This window comes from Delphinapterus leucas, chromosome 14 (genome assembly GCF_059928025.1).
Source record: "Delphinapterus leucas isolate spDelLeu-1000000601 "Yukka" chromosome 14, BTC_Dleu_Yukka2, whole genome shotgun sequence".
In the NCBI taxonomy this organism is placed as follows: Eukaryota; Metazoa; Chordata; class Mammalia; order Artiodactyla; family Monodontidae; genus Delphinapterus; species Delphinapterus leucas.
The window spans coordinates 62019843-62042479 of NC_143142.1; the positions used below are offsets into that span (position 1 = coordinate 62019843).

Below are 22637 nucleotides of genomic sequence, written 5' to 3' on the forward strand. Positions count from 1 at the left end.
TAGCTGCATGCCCGGCACAGATCGGCAAAGAGCTGTGCGCATTGTACTTACTCAGGGACCCAGGCTCCCGAGGATCCACCCTCTCTAATGTGGATTGCTGGGTTGAAGATACAAAGAAAGCTCTAGAGGGTCTTCCACTTAGGATCATAGTTCACTGGCCAGAACTAGCCACATGCCCCACTCTCCTGGAGGGGCTGGGCAGCGTGACCCTTCACTGCACCTGGAAGAAGGGAAGCCGGAGCATTTGGGAACAGCCCTGACAACTCCACAGGAGGACTCTCCAGGGGTTCTCACGCTCGTGAGCAACACAGACTAGTAAGTGGGAAATCACGTGAGGGCATCAGTCTGCTGGGGGTGCTGTGGAGCACATACAAAGGGGTGAGTGACCCAGTCTTCGGAAGGCTTCCTGGAGGAGGGGACATGGAGATGGTACACACTGGCCACACAAATGGGGGAGAATGGAGGTTGGGCGGTAAGAAAAAAAAGTCATTCTAAGCAGAAGGGTCGTTCTGAGCAAAGGCCAGGAGGTGGGACACAGGGTGCTGTCTAAGCAGTTGAAAGTTGCTGGAGCACCAGGGTAGAGACAGGTGTGGCTGGAGCCGAGGCCACAGCATGGAGGCTCCTGGGTGTGGAGGGCTCGGCCCCAGCAGGGATGAGCAGCTGGATGGAGTCAGGGCGCCCTGCACTGCCTGCACGGCTGCTTTCACTGTCTGACCACTGCTCTGCTCCAGACCCACAACACCTTGGGGCTGGGGTTTCCACCTTCCGACCCTGGGCTCTCAGAGCAGCGTTTCCCAGGTGAGTTCCAAGGACCGCCTGTATCAGGAACACCTGGGACGCTTGCTCAACTCCCCATCCTCAGCACCACCTGGACCACCTGAACCACAGGCTCTGAGGGCAGGGTCTTTAGACAATTATCCAGGGGATTTTGTCCCTAACTTTGTATTACGATCATTTTTCAAATACACACACACAGCTGAAAAAGCAAGACGATCACCCAGGTACCCACCACCTACATTCAACACTTACTAACATTTTGCCCTATTAGCTTAATGCACAAGTGTGTGTATATGTTTATGTGTGTGTATGTTTGGCTGAACCATTGAGAGTAAACTGCAGACATCACAGTACTTTACCCTTAAATACCACAGCTGTGTCTCCTGACAAGAGCATTCTCCTGCATAACCTCAAGGCCATTATCACATTTGAGAAAATTAACAATTATTCAATAATATCATCGTACAGCCCACATTCATATTTCCCCAACTGTCCTTTTTTAGCTTGTTGTTTCCAACCAGGGTCCAGTTGACTCCAGGTGATTTTTAAGCAAGATAGGTTGGAGACTCCCTCTGAGTCAGCCTGACTTGTAAGGGTGCTGGCTGCCAACCCGGTGGTCCTTCCTGCGGTGTTTGCACTGTGGAATAGGGCTTCCTGCGGGCTGAAGCAGCAGCATTCCTCTCTGCTGCAGGGTTTCAGACACAGAGATGGACCGTGGGGAGGCACAGTTCAGGAGGGACAGGCACAGTTCCTCTACCAATTTGCTCACAGTGCCCAGGCAGCCTCCCGCTCAGCCTCCGGATAAAGCAACTGCTAGGGGGAGAAGGGGAAGGTGGTGAGGGGACTGCACTTGACCATCATCAGACCCCCTGGGCTCACCTCAGAGCCAGGGAGTCCTTCCCAACTCTCCCCTCTCAGAGCACCCAGATGCCATCGGTGGCAAGCAAGGACCAAGCCACAGGCGGCAGGCTCGGTCAGCAGTGTCCTGGGCCTGAGAAGTGACCTAGGAGATTTGGTGTTTCGGAGACAGGACTTGGCAGTGTGGTGTAGGGGAGAGTGCTCTGCGGACATGAGAGGGGCTTCTGACACCCTGCACCTTCCCTCTGTTCCCAGCCGCCCACCAGGCTGCTCCTGGAGGTAAGCAGCGGGAGGAAGGGCGACTACTGCCCAGGTCCACCAAGAGCCTAGCACACCTTCCCTGCCCTCAAGGAGCTCATGTCCTAAATTTTAAATTGAGATGTAGCTCCATGAGAACCGTCCACGAGATAATATACAATGAAGGTAGGCCTGCCTTGGGACAGAAATGACACTGAGTGGGGCTGAGTTTTTACATATATACATATGCCCCCTCACCAGACTGGATGACAGAGCCAGGTGAAGGCAGGGCTCAGCCAGCCACAGGGCCTTCAGGCCAGGGACCTTACAGACCATGAGTTGGGGTCCTGAGCTTTGTCCCACCTCCAGCCTGGCACTTAGGTCCAGTTCCATGCCCTCCACAACAATACCCCTCATTTTCTGGGGGCCCCTGTGATCGTCAAAGTTCCTTCCCTTCCATGATCCCAGGCAGTTCTCACTAAAAACCCAGGAGACAGGCAAGGCTGCAATTATCCACATTTTAAAATGAGGCAAAAGTCTCAGGGAGGAAAGTGACCTGGCCAGGGTCACACGTGCTTGTGACAGAACAGCTCTGGTCCCAGCTCCTTCCACACGCATGCCTCCTTCTCCTTCCCAGGTTCTCACATGCCTTTCCTCCTCTCCTGTGCCCCTTCCTCTTTGTCATAGTTTATGAGCTAAAGGGAGAAAACACGGTCTGCCAATACAAGGATACAGAATTATTTGGGATTGGAACTCCCCGGTTTTCCAGGGTTTGGGCCGCCAGACCTTCTCTGTCCCCAACTCCCACATGCCAGTGAACTCAGAGGGGCCACAGGGCTAAAGATTTCCCCGGGAGAGGCCCTGTGGGGACACACCTCCACACCTCCACCAGAGGCTGCTGGCTGTGACCTCAGGTGGAAGAGCAGAGAGATGGGGTGGGGAAGGGGAAGGGGGGAGGAAGAGGAAGTGAAGGGAGGGAAGGTACAGAGAGGGGCCTTAAGAAAGGTTAAGGAGGACGTGTCAGGGAGCAGGTCAACTAGAGCAGGCTGAGAGAGTCCAAGGTAAGTCTGGTCCAAGCCACAAATTTAGGCCATTATTAAAATATGGTGTCCAGGAGAGAGATCAGGTTGGCTCCTCTGACCAATAGGCGGGGAATGTGGGTCTGTCTCCTAAAAGGGTTTAGGCTAGCAAAGGAAGACCAAGAGGGAAGAGGGCTGTCTTCAGAAGAGAAGCAGGTTTTGGAGGAAGATCTTGGCTCCCTATCCTTAGGTGAAGGATTCTCATTTGCCCCATGGTGACATGGACCACTTTGGAGCTGCATTTCTTTGGGCGTTTCCCAGCAAGGAAGCCCACCTGTCTAGAGACAGGTGATTCCTACACTAGTAGGAGGTGGGACAACTTGCCTCTAAGCCACTTTCCAAAATCCTGTGATTCTGTCTGGAGAAGGAAGCCAAACCCAGACAAGGACGCAAGGGTTGGGGAGACACACAGGGCGCTGTCCCAGGGAAATCCCAAACTGATGTAATCCCAAATCAAATATGCGGGCCCTCTCACCATACTTTGGCCCATTCAAGATGTGTCTTAATGTAATGGAAATGAACACTAAGGAAGAACTCCCTGGCATTCCAACATGAAGTGATTTCTGGAGCAGACTGTGACCAAGCTCAGGTTGCACTGACCTCCCTGGCAGCTTGGCTGCCCTCCCAGAGGCGCCCTGCCCCCACCCAGGAACTCAGGCAGTGGAAGCCTTTGTGCAGCTTCATGTACCTTCTCCTACTAGGATCACAAGCACATTACAGACCTCAGGGCTCTCCTGAACTCTCTGGGGTCACCAGGTGGTCCCCGTCTATGCCAATTCTTAAACCCCCAAGTTTTAAGTTCTCTTGAAACTAGAGGCCTCACCGATTGTGGTGAAATGTCACAGAATATAGATTCTACCCATTACAAGCTTTATAACTTCACACTTTTCTTTTTGTGATTTTTGGATGAAAAGACCTGCCAACCAACTTGCCCAAAATGAGATGTCTACCACACGTAAATTAAATTTGAATCTAGTTTATTTGCAGAATTTTACTTAACCAATTCTCATTTCTTTCTGTGTTTCATCACTATATAAAAACTCATCCTTTGTACAAGCAAGTAAAATGCCAACAATGAATAAGAAGTGAATATTGCACATTTAATGACCAAAATAACTTGTTTTTAAAGGCCACACTAGGCATGTGGGTAGGAAAAAAGAGTTGAACACATTTAAGATGTATTTGCTGCCACTTGAGTGATTTAAGCCATTGAAAGAAAAATAAATCCTAAACCTCAGTGCTTGGGAGATATTACATCAGTACATTAAAAAATAAAGTTATAATGAACAACATTCCTTAGTGGTTTCATTACCCCAAAATAGGGTCAGTAGTTTTTTTCTCAAGTTATTGTCATCAGAAATCAGGAACCTATCTAGACTGAAGGAAACTTCAACTACCGCTTCTATAGGACACATGACGCCTCTATAATGTGAGAGGGTCACCACGGACCGGGATCATCACAGACCAGGACAAGGTCAGTGTTAGTGCCTGGCTGGATGCCAAGAACTTTACCCAGCACAACCCAGATGCAAATGGAAGATGACAGGAGGGAACTTTTTTTTTTTAAAGCATCATGCTTATCTGCAGCATCGTACTCTCCACTTTGCTTAATAAGACAAAGTTAACTAAGCAGAAAATTTTTCAGCTCTAAATAAAATTTTACTAGCTCAGAATAAGGAGTAAAGTTGGTCCAAAATGCAGAGCAGACAGTTTTGAAGGATAAGTGCAAAGCGCCTTATTGTCAGACCTGCAACTGATGATAAACCGAGCTCTGGAGCTTGACTCACCACTGACTGAACGTGCCAACCAGAGGGCACAGCTGCTGAGAGCTGATGCTGCCCACATGTCCAGCGGAGCAAGCTTTGCTGCGTGACCCACTCTAGTGTAGCCAACCCCCAAAGCAGAGACCAGGCTGAGGGCACATAACCTAAGGAGGCACACTCTCTCGGAGCCAGCAGGCAAGTGCCACCTTATATGTGTGCCCTGGGTGCCTCATTTGTTTTACCCAAGTCCTGACCCTACTGTTTCTCGGCATGGCCCTCTTCTAATAACGTGGGCTAATTTGGGCAGTTTTCCCAAAGGGCAGCCCTGGCAGACATCATGGGGGCAAAGGACTAACTAAAGGCACTAGGCATTTCGTTTGACAAAGGCTGAGGGCTGGGTGGACGGGCAGGGTCAGAGGTGTGATGAGGTATGAAAATTTCCAAAGGTCTGAAGGTCTGTCAGGAGGGGGCAGGAGGACAGCTCCAGCAGAACTATGGCCAGCGTTACCAGGAGGCCAGTTTTAGCCCAGTATAAAGCAGAACTACAACCAAGCTCACCAATGGCCACTTGGGCTTGTCCATGAGGAGCGGAACTAGTGGCCACAGGAAAGGGCAGAGGAGAGGCTGGAGGATCAGGGCTGGGATCCCTGCTGAGTGGGAGATGGGACCAGATGAGCTTTAATGCCTCTACTGACTTCAAAAGTCATGATCCTATAACATCTGCTTCGTGCTCCAGAAATTATTCATTTCAGGTTTAAAAATCCAATAGACGGACTTCCCTGGCGGCGCAATGGTTAAGAATCCACCTGCCAATGCAGGGGACACAGGTTCGAGCCCTGGCCCAGGAAGATCCCACATGCCGCGGAGCAACTAAGCCCGTGAGCCACAACTACTGAGCCTGTGCTCTAGAGACCGTGTGCCGCAACTACTGAGCCCGTGCTCCGCAACAAGAGAAGCCTCCACAATGAGAAGGCCACGCACCGCGACGAAGAGTAGCCCCCATTCGCCACAACCAGAGAAAGACCGTGCGTGGCAACGAAGACCCAAGGCAGCCAAAAATTAATTAATTAATTAAGTTTAAAAAATCCAGTAGAAAACTGTGTCTCACCTTCACTCGAAAGGAAGAAAGGGCATGGACACTCTCACTTGCACAACGTGGATACACTGACTGGGAGGAAGGGGGTTGGCACTTGGTTAAAGAGAGGGTGGGCTGCTCAGGGGTTTTCATTTTCTGGACCCAGCTTCCCCCACCTCGAAGAACTGAGAGACTCAGGCAACCTCGAGGAGGCAGGCGTGACTGTGCCAACAGGCTGATCGTGAAACCACCAGCGACTTGTGCCAGGAGCTTCAGGAACATGGAGGGTGGGCCCTGGCCCCATTAGGCTGGGCAGACGCATCAGCAGAGCCTCCCTCCCTGGCATCTGTGCCTGCAGCTTTCTGCAGAGTTAGGAAGGGGAGCCAGGAGATCAGGGGGTCGAGTGTGCCTCTCTGGCCCATCCTGTGTGAACTGCAGAAAGAAGAGTGGAGAAGAGCCCAGGAAGCTGCTCTGCATCCCCATCTGAACCGGAAGCCACTGCTGGCCACGTATGGGGAAAGTCTGCACTAGTGCACCTTCAACGAAGCTCCAGCACATAGGTGCCTTGGTCTTACTGACCCAGGTATCAACATGCAGCACTGCTAACTGTCTCTGAAACATGCCCTGCGCTCTCTGGAGGTGACTATTTTGCCAACAAAAGCTCATTATTCCTGAAAGCCAGTGGGCAGACCGGTCTATTCTTTCCCAGGAGGCTACAGCAACATTGCCACCTTCTGAGCTATCTTAGTGTTGTAAAAGCAATTTCTTAGCCCAGAGCCTCTCATAGGAACCTATGTGGTGAGTAAACCTTCCACTGTTAAGCGTGAGAGGAAGTACTTTTACCGACCATCTCTGATGATCAAGTTACAGTGTCAAAAAAAACAGATGACATCAGGCATAAAAAAATCTGCATCAACTTTAACAACTGAAATACTTTACAAGATAGTGTGATATCCCTAAAAATCGGATTCTTACCAGCTACAACCAAAGATTGATTTATTTTTTATAATTTTTACAGAGCAAATACATTATAAATATTATAAACCTTCAAAAATTAAGATTAAACATAATTTTCTTTAAATGTATGTACTGTCACTCAAAAATTTCATTCTAGGATACCAATAATTACATCCTCCTCAAAGAAAACAGCACACAGAATATTTCCTCTCATAAAATCTTTGTTGCCAAATCAGCCATGGAACTGTCCACAGCTTCTAAAACGTGTTAACAAGGAAAGCTCTGAGATGCATCCCTCGGAGATGGACACTTAGTGGCCTACAGAACTTGAAGGCTAACAGGGATGATCTTTACCAGAGCATTTCCGTGGGGCAGAACTGTTCTGTCCAACTAAAAAGATTCAAAATAAAGAACAGCTCCTACACACTTCCAAATGTTGGGGGAAGCACCGCAAAACGATATTTGGAAAGAGATTATCACTCAGTTAATCTATACCCCAAATCCCCCTGCTGAAAGCTCTCAGTGACTAAGACATTTTTATGTAAATAGCCTCGGGCTATAGATAGCCTGCAAGCAAAAGACACCTTAGGCCAGCTGGACAAACAAATCAATTTTGAGCCAACAGAATTATGAATATGATGACAGAAGTCAAGGTGCGAATTCCGGGGCGTGGGGGGGGACATGACAAGAGCAAGCAGATGGCAGCAAAACACGGCAACACTGCAGACAGGCTTTGGTAAAGAACGAACTGTTAACAACAGAAGGCACGTGACGATTAAAAAAAAGCCAAATTTCAGTCAGGTCAGGAAAAAAAAAGCCAAATTTCAGTCAAGTCTCCTGACCTGACCCAGTTTCCACCGACCAGTGTTTCAGCAGGTTTGCTAGCTTCATTTGAGTTTAAATCTGGAGTGATAAAACAAGCAGGAAACAGACAGTCAAGTTCTCTGTCTCTGTCTCTCAACAGCAGGACCTTCAGATATCAAACTTGCTGTCTGGAAAGAGCTGCAAATTTACATGTCTACAGGGGCCAAATAAGACGTGAATGAAGGAGCGGGCTGGGGTATGACCAAAGGGAATGTACGTCTACAGTGCACTGGAGAGAGGAAGCCCTGTCTACACTCTCAGCCATGGAGATTAAACAAAACACATCTGTGCACGACATGCTCCCCACAGACCACCAGCATGCGCCCCCAATGTAGACAAATGGCTCCTTCTCTATGAGGACACATGGCTGGATGGAAATGGACTTGTCACCATCTCTACTGTCCACTATAATCAGGATCAAGTGGTCACATTTTACACAACGACTCACTTTGATTCAGCATTCTTATCTCCCTTCTGAGAGAAAAATTGAGAGAAAAATATAATAATTTAAGCTGGTATATTTCCCCACATTTGAGAAATGCAGAAATTTTCAAAGCTTTTTTACTTTGAAGGAACACAATTGGGGTTCAAAAGTGAGGGTTCAACCCGATTCCCAAAGTAGTTATATCTGGCACAGGAGTCTTGACATTTAAATGAAACAGGAAAAGACAGAAGTGGAGACATACGAAAGCACCCCACCTGGGGTCTCATGAGATGACTGGATATTCGGCAACTGAGAGTGGCTCTCTACCCAAGGAGAGCTTCGTAAGTTCTCTTGCTGGATGAACATAAAAATTACAAAGTCCCTGGAACATTTTAAGAGCTCAGGACACACACATACACATGTGCACATGCACAACACTTATCTAGCGCCCACCAACTTGCATCTCAGTCAACTAATTCATTGGCCAAACTGCAGTGAAATTGAGCAAAGTTATTTGTGCAACAGCAAAGTTAAATGTAAACATAAACAGCAACAGGTTTATCAAGAGCCTCAGTGTTACTATCGTATGTTGTCCAAATAATGCACTTCTGGATAGAGACAGTTCACAAGAAGAGCCAGGAAGCTTTTCCCATCTTGGAGGCAATGGCCAGGACGCTTTATAAATTGTGCGGCTTGCAATATCTGATCCTGGTATTCAACGTACTGCTTACTTGACGTCAAGGATTCAAGAGCATTCAGAGCCTAAAAGACATAGAAGGCAAGAGGGTTAACCACATGGATGCATATAACATGATTCCCGCAGGTGTAGCACACCTGCCAACGTCATCAGGTGCAACTGTGAGCCTCCAGGGAAGCCTACAGAACTGGAACTAGATGTCTCAAAGGCAGGCACTGATCAACCACAATTAGAAGGAGGCCGGCAACCCAAGCTTCTCTGGCGTCTGCCGCCTTCCACATCCAGCCTTCCCTCTTCCTGGCCTGTGCTGTTTCCCAACCCCTCCCCGCAGAGTGCCACTGCTGCAGCCAGGCTGTCTTCCTGCTTTGTCCTCCTTGCCCCAGTGCCAGCACTGCAGCCCTCCCCGCCAGATCATCTACTGCCTCTCTTCCTGGAGACTCAACCGGAAACCACGGGCATCAGCTTTAATTTGCAGTTGGGTTTGTTCTCAGATTACAAAGTAATGTCATACTAAACCGTGTAACTAGAAATTCAGAAGAAACCAGTGGCTAAGTGCTGCCGAGGGTGAATGATAAGGTTGTTCTATCAGCCAACAAACACAACGGACAGATCAAGTTCCTCTGGCTTCCGCCCAACAGAATTGACATATTCCCATGCTTCTCTTTGGGAATAAAGAAAGAAAAACATTCTTTACTTCCATAATTTTAATTTTTCCTCCCTTCATACTGGGAGAAGACAAGAGAAAAAGACTGTATTTAGAGAAAACAAACAAAGAATCAGAACAACGGTTCTTGGCGGGTAGGGAGTTTTGTTTTCCAGCTATACGAGCTCACCCACCCCTAGCATTCTGAGTGTGAACTGTGAAGTGCCACTCTCCTGCCTCTCTCATTTATGGGGACCACTGCACTAGAGGATATAGATTAAAAGATGGAATTTGCTTGGCTCAGTATATAAGGAGGGAGAAGATTTTTTGAGGATGGTAAATGAACAGGCAGCTTAGAAATAAATTACCAAGTGGTTTAAGACAGAAGTTTTGGGGTTGAAAATCAACAATGGAAGGGATTTTGGTACCAAGCTAACTGCTGTATGAACGGAGTTAATCTAAGAACAAGAATCAGTGGGAACAGGCACTCCCACTAACCATAGCGTCCATATGTCTCTCTCTTTCTCTCTCTCCCCTTTCTTTTTTAAAAAGAACGGTCTACTTTGACAGTTTGCCTAAGAATAATCATTTTATACAAAGTTGACTTCTTTCCAGTCTGAAAACCCTGATGACAAGTATGTCATCACTTAAGTCTAAAGGAAGGCCGGCAAAGGCTGGCAAGGACTGGGCGACCTGCTGGCCGCAGCTAAAGCAAAGCTATGCTCCAGGTGCTGGCGGGCACAGGAGAGCAGACTTCTCAAATGCAGACTGAAATGCATGGCACTGCCTTCACAACCGCCCCCTGGGACACTCATCTGCCCACTTGCGACAGCTCTTATACAACATTAGGGATGCAAATGGTGGTTGTCTAATCAGCCAGTGACAAGTATCGGGTACTGTACAAACCAAGATGCCTGTGAAGAACCTGCTGATTTTTTTGCTTCATCTGTGCTCTTAATACCGAGATATCACACTGTACATGGCTGGCTCAGACATGACAATGCCGCAAAAGACAAGAGCTGAGGGGTCTAAGCATTTACCGTGTACAGAGACAGTACTGCAGAGCAACAACAGCGTGACACTGGACCCAGACAGGCCCAGTGAATCCCAGCCCCAGCCCTCAGGGGCTGTGTGATTTGGGACAAATTACTTAGTCTCCTTCTGTCTCCATTTCCTCATCCGCAAAACCAGGATAATAAAAGTTCGTATTGTATAGGGTTGTTATGAGAATCAGAAGAGTTAAAATTTAAACTCGTTAACATCAAGTGAGTTAAAACTTACAACAGTGCCTGGCATGCAGTAAGCACTCAAGAATGCCAGCCATCGTTTTATATTATATACCTTTGTACCTGGCCAGCCTGTTTATGGGTGAAAATAGTTATGGGGATGGGGGACCACTGCCATGTAGCCTTCCATGTTTTCAGAACAAACTATTTTTCACAGCTACCATTTTGTCCATGTCAGCCAACACTGGTCAACCCCCAGACTCACAAAACAGAACCACCGCCTTGGCTCCAAGTTAAAGCCCAGCTAACCTCTATCGGTCTCAACTGTAGTCTCATCTTCTGTGCCTGTCCCCAGCCCCAGCTTGTGACGGGTCAGCACACAGTCATGTCATCAGAACCAAATTCGATCCTAGATTGGCTTGCCCATGGCCTTGCTACTTCTACAAGGGTAGTAATAGGGCTCTGGGCAAGTGCCTACAAAAACTGGTTGAAAATCCGAGGCAGATACACACGTTAACCATTTTCCAGTTAGTAGAGCCCGCCAGACAGTATGCTGCGCTGCTGCCGATCATCATCACCAGGTCGTCACGTGTAAAGACTACAGGTACCACCTCCCTCCTCCTGTGGAAAACTTCTAGCCCTTAACCACAAAGCTTTTTACTGACCTGCTGAGCTTTCAGGGTCAGATGTAATTCAGAGCTCGGCTTCAAACGGATCTGATCCTTGGCGGGAACCTGAACTGAAAGAAAGGCAGCCATGCCTCGGGCAGCCACTCGGAACCTTAAGTGTTAGGGAGGGATTAGAAGAAGTAAATGACTATTAAAGTAAGCATTTTAAAATAAATACCATATTTTCTATTAAAAAATAAGATGAACACATCTCCAGACCTACTGTGATTGTTAGCCTCTTCAGGAAAACTGTAAATATGATCAAGGAGTCTTTATCTGCCCTTCCATTATCACCACCCAAACAATGAAAACATAATTCAGTCTCAGGAATGAAAGTGCTGGCAGATACAGAGTAACTGGAACTCTCAGCCACGGCTGGTGGGAATGTTAAAAATGGTGCAGGCGCTATGGAGAACAGTTTGGCAGCTCCTCAAGAAGTTAAATGTAGAGTAACCATGTGACCCAACAATTCCAAAAGAACCGAGAACAGGTGTTCTAACAAAAACTTGTAAATAACTTTCACAGCAGCACTATTCACAACAGCCAAAGAGTGGATACAGCCCAAATGTCTATCAACTGATGAATGGAAAAACAAAATGTGGTGTGTCCATACAATGGAATATTATTCAATCATAAGAAGGAAATAAGTACCAGTGCATGCTAAAATATGGATGAGCCTTGAAACTTTATGGGAAGTGAAAGAAGCCAGACACAAGAGGCCACGTATTACATGATTCCATTTATATGAGATGCCCAGAACAGGATATACATAGTCAGGAATCCATCAGTGGTTGCCAGAGACTTGGGGAAGAGGGGAATAGGGAGTGATTGCTTAGTAGCTTAGTAGCTATTTCCTTCTGGGATGACGAAAATGTTCTGGAACAAAATAGTGGTGATGGTTGCACCAACATTGTGAATGTACTAAATGCCACTGAACTGTACATTTTATCATTTTTTTTTCTGGCCACACCGCGCGGCATGCGGGATCTTAGTTCCCCGACTAGGGAACGAACCCACGCCCCCTGCAGTGCAAGCACGGAGTCTTAACCACTGGACTGCCAGGAAAGTCCCTGAATTGAATATTTTAAAAGGGTTAGCATGATAATTTTATGTGACGTGTATTTTACAATTTAAGTGAATCAAATCACACAGTCCTGCTAAATTCTACCACAAACAAAGGAGTATGGTGTTAACTGGTTTGGACTGGGTGGCTCCCAAAGTTGCAGCAGGCTATTCCATAAGAATGCTGACATCAGAATAGTAAGAATTCCTTTCAAACCAGATAAGGCCTTTAAAAGAAAACCATGATGCAAATAGTCTTAGGAGATAAACTGGGGCTAGTAGCAAATTCTTTCACACCTTGGAATTTTTAGCGACAAAAACCTGAACGTATTTCTCATTACTTATCCTTCTAATCAGTTAACTTCTACTCATCTTGACTTAACAATTCTGCTAGACCGAGTCCCTCATGGGACCTGGGTTTCCCTGACAAAGTGCTGGCAGTGAAGCAGCTGACTGGGGTGTTTTAACCTAACCTTGCACACCGTCACTGGCTCAAAGACAAAAAGTAATGTGTAGTGTGGTCAGGTGACCAAGTCAAAATGCAATGAGATACTGCGGAAAAAAAAGTCTTTGAACATAAAAGTTGTTTTAAAACGGAAAAAATAAACACCCTTTTTAAAATGTAAAGATGTAATCAGGCTCTGATTGTTTTCTTCTTAATCTCTGGGAGGACCCTAGCTCAGCTCCTAAATAGAAAATCTACCGAGTATCGCACCCCCTAGGTATGTGCAGGTGTCTGTGGCCCGTTTAGAAAAGCAAGAGCAGGTGCTTCCTCACCTGTTAGACAAGGGCGACTTCCGGCCCAGCCCAATTGCCCTGAGAATCCCTGAACTGAGCCTCTCCTCGGCCAGCAGGCTCTGACGGGCCTGAAGCATGAGCAGAATTCGAATGACAGACTCCGTCAAGACCGAGTCATTCTGCTCGGTCTGAACCAGGGACAGCTGCAGGACTTGGTGCCACCACAAAAACAGCTTTGCTTCTTCCTGCATAGAGCTGGGGGCGGAGAGGGGGGAGGAAAATCAAATTCAGAGTAGATTCTTTCCACTCTCATTTAACTGAAAGTCCACACATGAGTTTTAAGTGTAAGGGACATTTAGTACTTTAAAAGCTTAGGCTGACAGGTAATGCTGTTAATAAAGTATTTGGACAATAAAAGAACAGCTGACATTTATTGCCCCTTCTACATGCCAGACAGCATATATGAGCTTGACGTCCTTTCACTTAATCAAGTGAGCTAAACGTTGTTGCCCCTACTTAACGGATATGGAAGCTAAAGGTGGTGCTTCAAAATACCCATCTTAGGAAATAAAACGCCTGCTCAGAAAATCGGCCCATGCAAGGAAAATCTTCCTAAAATAGGTGTCACTGTACCTCATAGCCTTGTTTGTTTCTTATGTATCACTTGGGTCTGTGCACTTAAGTGGACATTAACTTAAACCCAAATTCAAGCTATCCCAATCCCATGGGTCGGTCGGCTGTAGGCAACCGGAGGGCCAATATACCTTGGATACACCTGTTCCAACCACTGGCTTAAGAGAAGCAGCACTTTCATTTCGTTCCTTAGCGTCTGCTCACTATTTAGACACTGAAGCAAGTAGACATAGAGAGTCAAGTAGCTGCCGAGGGACAGGCACTCCTGCAGAAACTCTTCAATGGTGAGCTCAGGAACTTGAAGGGACACCAGAATGGGGCCCCAACCTAAATTCTGATTGAGGGAGCCTAAGAAAAGAACACCAAGAGGTAGAGAAAGGTAAGAGCAAGAATCAAACTATTTAACTACTCTAATGAACCTTTTCACTTTAAAAGCTTCAGGTCGAGAAAACACCACTCACATTGACCCTGGAGGGCCTGACAATGCCTCATGGCTTGGACTGGAAGCCCTCACTCTAAATGCCTTTGTCCTGGCTGCCAGTGCAGAGGGTATCATGAAGTCAGGTATCATGGCTGCATTTTCATAAATCACCTCTTTCACCATATTATGATCATTAAAATCTCATGTAGACACCGCCTCTCCCAGTTATCTAAGAGTTTTAACTTTACCTAATACCATTTTTAAGTATGCTATGAATACTTATGCTTTTCCGAGGGGTATTATTATTACTCTATCCTTCATAAGCATTTTTTAATTATCAAAGTTTAGTTTGACTCGTATCTTGACAGAAATTCTTGAAAATGTTTCACAAATTGAAAAAACAAATTTGATTTTAGCAACAAACAGTAAATAAATTTGGAGCAAGAGTGTTATCCTAATGGTTCTCAATTCTTTGGGGGGAATGGGAGCAGGGTGACATGGTGACACACACAGCACCTTCCACAGGGGGACATGGGAACATGGATTATTCACGTGTTGTCAAGAAAGGGCATGGGCAGGTTGCAGGCACTTCCTAGCATTCTCACTCCAGTACCCTTCGTTCTCCCCTATTGTGTGCACGATGATGTATATCTGGGTAACAGAGTCGAGAAGTACTGCTCTGAGCAATACTTTTTAACCAGATCAGGCTGTTTCCAGAATCTGAGAGTTTAGAGGTAGGAAATAAGAAGACAAAGCGGGAGTGGGGGGCAGGAGGGGAGGCGGGAAGAGAACTCCGTAATAGTTTAAAACACATGACAAAATGCAATAAGAGGACATATGAAAAACTTTAACAAGTGACAAAATAGAGAAAATTAATACAGTGGATCATTATTATAAAGATTCTGGTATATAGCATTTGTTTTTAGGACTACGACTAGGCCTATGACATACACAATTTGACTACCATAAAAGGGTTGGTCTGACACTCCAAAACCCACATAAAATGAATTAGAGGTTCCCTCGAAACATGATGGTACCAACATGGGCCAAAATTTCTCATGCTAACTGCACATCTTTATGAAGAAAACAAACTATATTCTGAAACATCAACAACATTTACAGAGATATTAGAACAGTACAATCCCTCAACAGGAAGGGTCTGGAAAGGTATCTCCTTCAGATAAAGCTTTAATCTTCCTTGGAAAAGATGGGTCTACTGAGACCCTGACATGACGGTCCTCTTACCCTCTTTGAAGTAAGCAGTGATGCAGGCTTCCGTCGTCTCAGCCATGTGGCGGACGGAAGCCAGGCTCTGGCAGGCGGCTGTTAACAGGGGCAGAACCACCAGCCCATGCACTTTCTGCCCAATCCAGGTCTGGATACCGCCTCGGAGGAACTCTGCTGTTGGGATAGTCGCGTTGTTCATCATCATTAGGACTTCCATAAAGAGGCTGCTGAGGGCCATGTGGCGGGTCTGGCTGTCCAGATCTGAAGGGGAACATAGCCAACACGTTTGCAAAAGGCTGCTGGTATGACGATGTGAATGTGATAAAGGGAACAATGGTGCTTCAAACTAGCTGCTCTCCAGGGGCCAGAAGGAAAATCCTTCTGTGTTTAGCTTTTAAGGATAGGATGTGGCACATACATACTTTGTAAGGGCAAAGCAGGAACTACTGCGAGATCCTTGGTTACAGCGTGTGACCAAGTGATATTTTAATAAATAGACAAAATACATAGATCTCAGGAGTCATTTGGTAAACTAATTAGAAACAGTACCTCCACCCCTACCAATGCCAAAGTTGTAAATAATTCTAGAATGATTTACACAGAATGAAGGTTATTATTTAAAACTAAATATAAAAAAGTAAGGAAAGGAAAAACCTTTTTACAGACTCCTAACAGCAGCTCTTTTATTTCTTTGTTTTTTAAATAAGAAAAATGGACAGACTGGGTCTTTCCAAAATATTAAAAGGTGAAAAAAAGAATACAACACAAGAAAAAGAGCAAATTCATTTTAAAAGAGAACTGCAAATAAGTGACTGAGGTAGATTCCTTCTTCACATCCAAGAACAGAAAATATTTTTCACTGAGGGTGTGTTGAGGTAACTATTCATCAGGCATAATTTTTGAATTGTACACTTTATTTTTATTTGTTTTTTCTTTTTCGGCTGTGCCGCACAGCTTGCGGGATTTTAGTTTCCCGACCAGGGATTGAACCCGCGGCCCTCGGCAGTCAAACTGCAGGGCCTTAGCCACTGGACAGCCAGGGAATTCCCTTCATCAGGCATAATTTTTGCCAACTATTTCTAATTCTCCTTGAGTTGGGTTCATTGTTTTAAGGGAATAGAATTGTGGCTTTCTCACCTCAAGGCTTTGGTATTTATGTCAACGTGAGTGGGGAGGTCTTACACCCATCAAACCAAATTCACCCACTTGCACAGTGTACAATAAACCCTAACTTAATGTTATCATAAGATATACTGATTATCAAGCAAGGAATTTTTAAAGCACTATATGTGTGTGAATCTACTTTTTTATGTATAAATATTCTTGGTAATAAAGGCCTTATCTCTGAATTCCAGGTGAATAAATTTTTTTTCTGATTTTTAAAAAAATTTTATTTTGTTATTGAAGTACAGTTGATTTACAATGTTGTGTTAATTACTGCTATACAGCAAAGTAACTCAGTTATACATATATACATATATATATATATATACTTTTTTCATATTATTTTCCATTATGGTTTGCCACGGGACATTGAATTTAGTTCCCTGTACTATAGAGTAGGACCTTGTTGTTTATCCATTCTATATATAACAGTTTGCATCTGTGAATAGTGATTTTAATCTATCTTTTAGTTATGATTCATGGGAACAAAAAATGATTGCAATAAGCCTCCTAATAGAGCGCAGCCTCTCCCCCTTCCCATTCATCATCAACACAGCCAACAAATGTTGTTCTTAAAAACCAGAACTGATCCCATCACTCTTCTGATTAAGCTCTTTCTAGAACGCCCTTCACTCCTTTGCCTGGCTATTATTCAATCTTCATGGTCCAGTTACATATGACCAACTCTAAATCAATTTCTCCAGTATTGCCTGCTAATTCTTCTTTCTTTTTTTTAACTAGTTTGCATATCCCAAGCCAAGGGATATGCAAACTAGTAGGTGATGTCAAACATTTAAAAATGGTTGTACCAATTTACTCTGTGATCAGCAGTATATGAGAGTTAACACTGATCCACATCCTCACCAACATCTGGTACTGAAAACTTTTTAATTTTAGCTATTCTGGTGGATGTGATACAGTATGCCATCAAGTTCTTAATTTGCATTTCCCTAAATATTAACAAGGTTTAGCATGTTTTCATATGTTTATTGGTTATTTGAATATTCTCTTTTGTAGAATGTCAATTTAAGGGTCTTGTTCATTTTTTTACTGGATTGTCTTTTTCTTCCTTATTTTATCCAGTGTGACAATCTTAGTCATTCATAGTTAATGTAATTACTGATGTGAGCGGGTCTAAATCTACTATCTTACTATATGCTTCCAATTTGTCCCTCCAATTCTACATTCCTTTTTCTCTCTTCAAATATTCTTTTAACATTTTCATAGTGGTTATCTTACAAATTACAACATGCATTCTTGATTTTTCAAAGTCTGATGTTAACTGGTTCCCAGACAATGCTAATTTCCTATTACCTTCCCTACTGTTACCATAACCCAACAACACATTACTATTACTGTTTTATAGAGTCAGATTTCATTTAGATTTTCCTATACATTTACCAGTTTCATTGTTCACCCTTAGTCTCCTCCTATTTATCTTCTCTTCATTATCTCTTTCTTTCTAAGCAGATTTTGGTTATATTTTGTGGTTCTTTTTATAATTTCTTAAGCTCAGTGTTTATCTAATTAATTTTCAGCTTTTAGAAATTTTAATATAAACATTTAAGGCCATGAAATTAAGTTTCACTTTAGCTGAATCCCACAAGTTTTGATGCTCTGTTTTTTTAATACAGTTCTAAATATTTTAAATTTCTGTTGTTATTGTTCCTTTAGTCATCAGTTATTTAAAAATTTGCTTCTTAATTTCCAATGTATAGTTTTTTCCCTCCCGGTTATATTTTGTTACTGATTTTTAAGTTCATTGCACTGTGGTTAGAATGTGTGGTCTACCTGATACCAGTCCTCTGGGATTGATTGAGATGTGCTTTAACCCTAGTAATGGGTCAAGTTTCTTAACTGTTCAATGTGAGACTGATACGGTGTGCATTCTGGACTTACAGGGTATATTATTCTCTACATACTCATTACATCCAGCTGTGCTATTCAGACATCCTATAGTCTTACTGATTTTCTGTCTACCTGATCCATCAGTTACTGTGAGACATGGGTCAAAATCCCTCACTGTGAGCAAATTTGACATTTCTCTTCCTAGTTCTGTCAATTTTCACCTTATGCATATTCTTCCTGGTGAATTGAACCTTGTATCAATTTCCAACGACTCTCTTCATTTTTAATAATGCTTTTTTCTTATTTATTTATGTAAGTAATATGTGTTTTTTATGTATATATGTGTTTTTCATGCAACTTCAGGGCAGGAACACACACAAGAGGTTGTCTGGCTTGGTAATGCTTTCTGCCTTACAGTCCTATCTGTCTCATACTGATATAGCTGTACCAGCTTTCTATTTTAATATCTAATGTGACTGCCTTGTAGAAAGCTTTCTATATCCTATGCTTTAGATATACTTCTTATAAACAGCTTAAAACTGGATGTTGGGGCTTCCCTTGTGGTGCAGTGGTTGGGACACCACCTGCCAGTGCAGGGGACACAGGTTCGAGCCCTGGACCGGGAGGATCCCACAGGCCACGGAGCAACTAAGCCCGTGCGCCACAACTAAAATAAAATTAAAAAAAAAATACATAAAAAACTGGATGTTGTTGATTATTAATCCAGTCTGACAATCTTCATCTTTTAACCTGAGCATCTGTCCATTTACATTTACCGATATATTTAAACTTTATCTTTTTATTTTGGCTATTTTTCTTACCTTCTCCATGTTTCTTGCCTTCTTTGGATTGAACAAAATTTGGCCAATCCTTTTTTTTTTTAATTTAATTAATTTATTTATTTTTTGGCTGCAATGGGTCCTCATTGCTGTGTGCGGGCTTTCTCTAGTTGCGGAAAGCGGGGGCTACTCTTCATTGCGGTGCATGGGCTTCTCATTGTGGTGGCCTCTCTTGCTGCAGAGCATGGGCTCTAGGCGCGCAGGCTTCAGTAGTTGTGGCACATGGGCTCAGTAGTTGTGGCTCGCAGGCTCTAGAGCACAGGCTCACTAGTTGTGGCACATGGGCTTAGCTGCTCCGTGGCATGTGGGATCTTCCTGGACCAAGGATCAAGCCCGTGTCCCCTGCATTAGCAGATGGATTCTTAACCACTGCGCCACCAGGGAAGTCCTGGCCAATCCTTATCTCCTTCTACTAACTTAGAACTTACATATTTTATTTCTATTCTTTTGGTGAATTGCTTAGAATTTTTACCATTCATATTCTATGAAGACATAAATTTAATCAATCTCTTGACCCCCCTCAAACAATATTAAAACCTTAGAATGCTTTTAACTCAACCTCCTTCTTAACTTACATATATTTGTGGTCATATAATTTAATGTTAGCTTTTGCTTTTTAAACCCCTAAATGATGATTACTGTAGTTTTACACAGGCAGTTTTTGTTTATATTTACCCACATTTCACTACTTTCTCTGCTTACTTTTCCTTCTTGCAATTCAAGCCTTTCACTTGTGATCACTCTTCTTCTACCTAAAGAACATGCTTTATTTAGTACTTCCTTTAGTGATGTCCACTGGGACAAACACCCTCAGGTTTCAAGGAAAACATCTTTATTTCATCCTCATCTTTGAAAGATGGTTCTTCTTAGTTTACAATCCCAGGTTACAAGTCATCTCCTCACAGCACATTGAAGGTGTTATTCCACTATCTTACAGCTTCCTCTGTTGCCAATGAGAAGCCGGCTGTCCTTGTAAATGTTGAATGTTGTTCCTTTGACCCCGGTGCATCTGCAGTTTCACTACAGTATGTACAGGGGTGAATTTCTTTCTATCTACCCTGCTTGGGATTTGCTGGGTTTAATGAATCTAAGGATTGTTGTCTTCCTTTCTCAGGGCAGGTTCATTTCTAACTCATCCTTACCCTGAGTATGCCACCCTATGTGGTAATGCACAGGAGGTCCTTTCAGGCTACCATCTTAGGCAGGCCCTGGGCTTTATCATCTCCCCTAATCTAAGGAGTGTCAGCAAAAGCCTTCAAGGTAAAAGCCAGCCTCAGTACTCCATCTACTTTTATGGGTTCCTCCTTTTACTTAGTTTCTGACTTCTGAGATTTTCTGCCGCCTTGTCAATAAGTTTAATTTTTGGTTTCTTAAAAACATTTTATCCAGCATCCTTAGTTGTTTTCGGCAGGAGAGGCAATCAGGATGTCCAGTCCACCAAACTGCTAGGAGCACAGGTTCTCATATGAAGTTTCTTTACAAGCCTACAGGTGATTCTGAAGTGCCCTCCCAGTTAGGAGCCAAAACATCCAGGAATGCTGCTCGATGGATGGTCTCTGGTTATCTCCTAATCACTATATCTAGTCATCTAACTTAGCCCTCAGTCCAGTTAACCTCACACCAGCAACTGACAGTGTCTATGCCTCCTCAAGTTCTTACCATTCATGCCACCCCACCCTGGCCAGTGCTGAGATGACAAGTGTCCCTATGGTCCAGTCATCTCTCTGACCACTGCTTCTCTGTAAACAGGAATGACAGTGGCCCGACCATCTTCCTGATCTCAAGATGCCTTATACACAGCAGGAATTCATTTACTGAGTGAATACATGACTCCACCATAGTCACTTACCAGGTGGTTTAAAAACAATGATATCATCCAAGAGCTTACACATTTCCTGTTCAAGGACTGCTAACGTGATTTTTCCATTTTGTTCCAGGGAGCTGAGGAATTGTACCATCTGGTGAGTGAAGGCTCGGCATTTTGGAACTGCATCCTGACAATAAAAAAAGGATCATTCAAATGAATCCATGCATGCAGTGTTAACTGGATATTCCCTGGGAGCACAGCACTGTACTGGGAGAGGACAGAGCAGTGAGTCATATGAGGAAAGACCCTGTGTTGGGGAAATAAAAATCTTTGGTAATACTTAGACCAGAACCCATGTTCTCCCAAATCCCAGTAGTAGTTTTTACTACATTAATAACAACATTAACTACACACTAAGTACTTGCCAGGAACTTTTCCAAAAACTTCTATGTTCATTTTCTGATCTAATCCTCACAACACTTTGAAGGCAAGGTATTATTATTTCCAATTCAGGTGAGAAAACCAAGGTCAGAATGGCAGTGAGTTGGGGATTTGAGTTTGTCAGACCTCAAACTCATGCTCATAACTTGCTGCCATTCTGCTGCCAATGACATTCAAATCAGTAAACCCACAGCTCACTGTCGGCCCTCAATCCTTTTCACCTCTTGTTAGCATGTGACACTGCTAGTAGGTAAAGGCTTACCAGAAGAAATAAACGAAACTGAAAGACCCAAGAGGCCAAAATGATATACATCCTCCAACTTTTTCTATTGAGCCATCGCAGGATTCGAGACAGTCCTCAGTAGCACTTATACTACTAGCAGCCCTGAAGAACACTCTGCCTTCTAAAGGACCCACTTAACTTACAAGATGTTTCTGGCTGTCAGTAGGAATGGAAAGACCTGCAGACACTTTTAGGAGCTTCACAATTAACTCAGCAGAGGATTCCTTTGCCAGGATGATGGATGGCTGGTAATGGCTGCTGAAATAACCTAGCACACTCTGATATGACACAATATCCACAAGATGCCACGAGAGTGAGCTTGTCTGTCCAAGGAGAGTAAGTAGAGGAGAATCCTAAAAATGAAACACACATTCCTTTAGTTCCAGAGCTCCCATTTTTTCCATAAATATGCATCTCTCAAGTTAGGAGTACTCGTGAAAGTAATAACCAAAGTTTTGGCAAAACACATTAAGATTTATAAGTATTCAGAACCCAATTTTCAAAGGAACTCTATGATCTGGTGGTAGAACAAGCAATTAAGGAGATGTAAATTGAAATTGATTTTTATATTTGGTGTGGTTCCCTTAGACTATGAACTATATAAGAAAATCAGACACCGGGCTTCCCTGGTGGCACAGTGGTTGAGAGTCCGCCTGCCGATGCAGGGGACACGGGTTCGTGCCCCAGTCCAGGAAGATCCCACATGCCGTGGAGCGGCTGGGCCCGTAAGCCATGGCCTCTGAGCCCGCGTGTCTGGAGCCTGTGCTCCGCAACAGGAGAGGCCACAACAGTGAGAGGCCCGCGTACCACAAAAAAAAAGAAAATCAGACACCTAGTTGAAGGCACATCCCGTATGCCATGCATATATTCACACTGAAAGAGGCACGAGGGAAACAACTTAAAAAC

The 22637-nt window shown here is 44.3% G+C and overlaps 2 protein-coding genes across 11 annotated transcripts in view; one reads left to right on the forward strand and one right to left on the reverse strand.

The window, feature by feature from the left end:
- SIGLEC15 (sialic acid binding Ig like lectin 15) overlaps positions 1-21117 on the forward strand; it is a 40603-nt gene extending 19486 nt beyond the window's left edge. Inside the window, exon 4 of one of the 3 annotated variants that reach the window (XR_016387630.1) lies at positions 4-64. Coding sequence is in view for 2 of the 3 variants with exons in the window: in XM_089895114.1 (XP_089751240.1) it covers positions 4-88 (85 nt within the window). In the remaining variant the exon portion in view is untranslated. Of the gene's footprint in view, positions 1-3; positions 7160-15495 lie in introns of those variants that run through there. The other 2 variants (XM_089895118.1, XM_089895114.1) reach the window with 2 other exon arrangements.
- Positions 6769-22637, reverse strand: part of EPG5 (ectopic P-granules 5 autophagy tethering factor) — a 126390-nt gene continuing 110521 nt past the window's right edge. For 6 of the 8 annotated variants that reach the window (XM_022561821.2, XM_089895110.1, XM_089895109.1 and 3 more), the window contains 7 exons: positions 21875-22084; positions 21050-21194; positions 15368-15610; positions 13833-14049; positions 13108-13323; positions 11266-11380; positions 6769-8796 (listed from right to left, as the gene is read on the reverse strand). In XM_022561821.2, coding sequence (XP_022417529.1) covers positions 8614-8796; positions 11266-11380; positions 13108-13323; positions 13833-14049; positions 15368-15610; positions 21050-21194; positions 21875-22084 — 1329 coding nt within the window. In that variant the 3' untranslated portion in view covers positions 6769-8613. Of the gene's footprint in view, positions 8797-11265; positions 11381-13107; positions 13324-13832; positions 14050-15367; positions 15611-21049; positions 21195-21874; positions 22085-22637 lie in introns of those variants that run through there. The other 2 variants (XM_089895108.1, XM_089895111.1) reach the window with 2 other exon arrangements.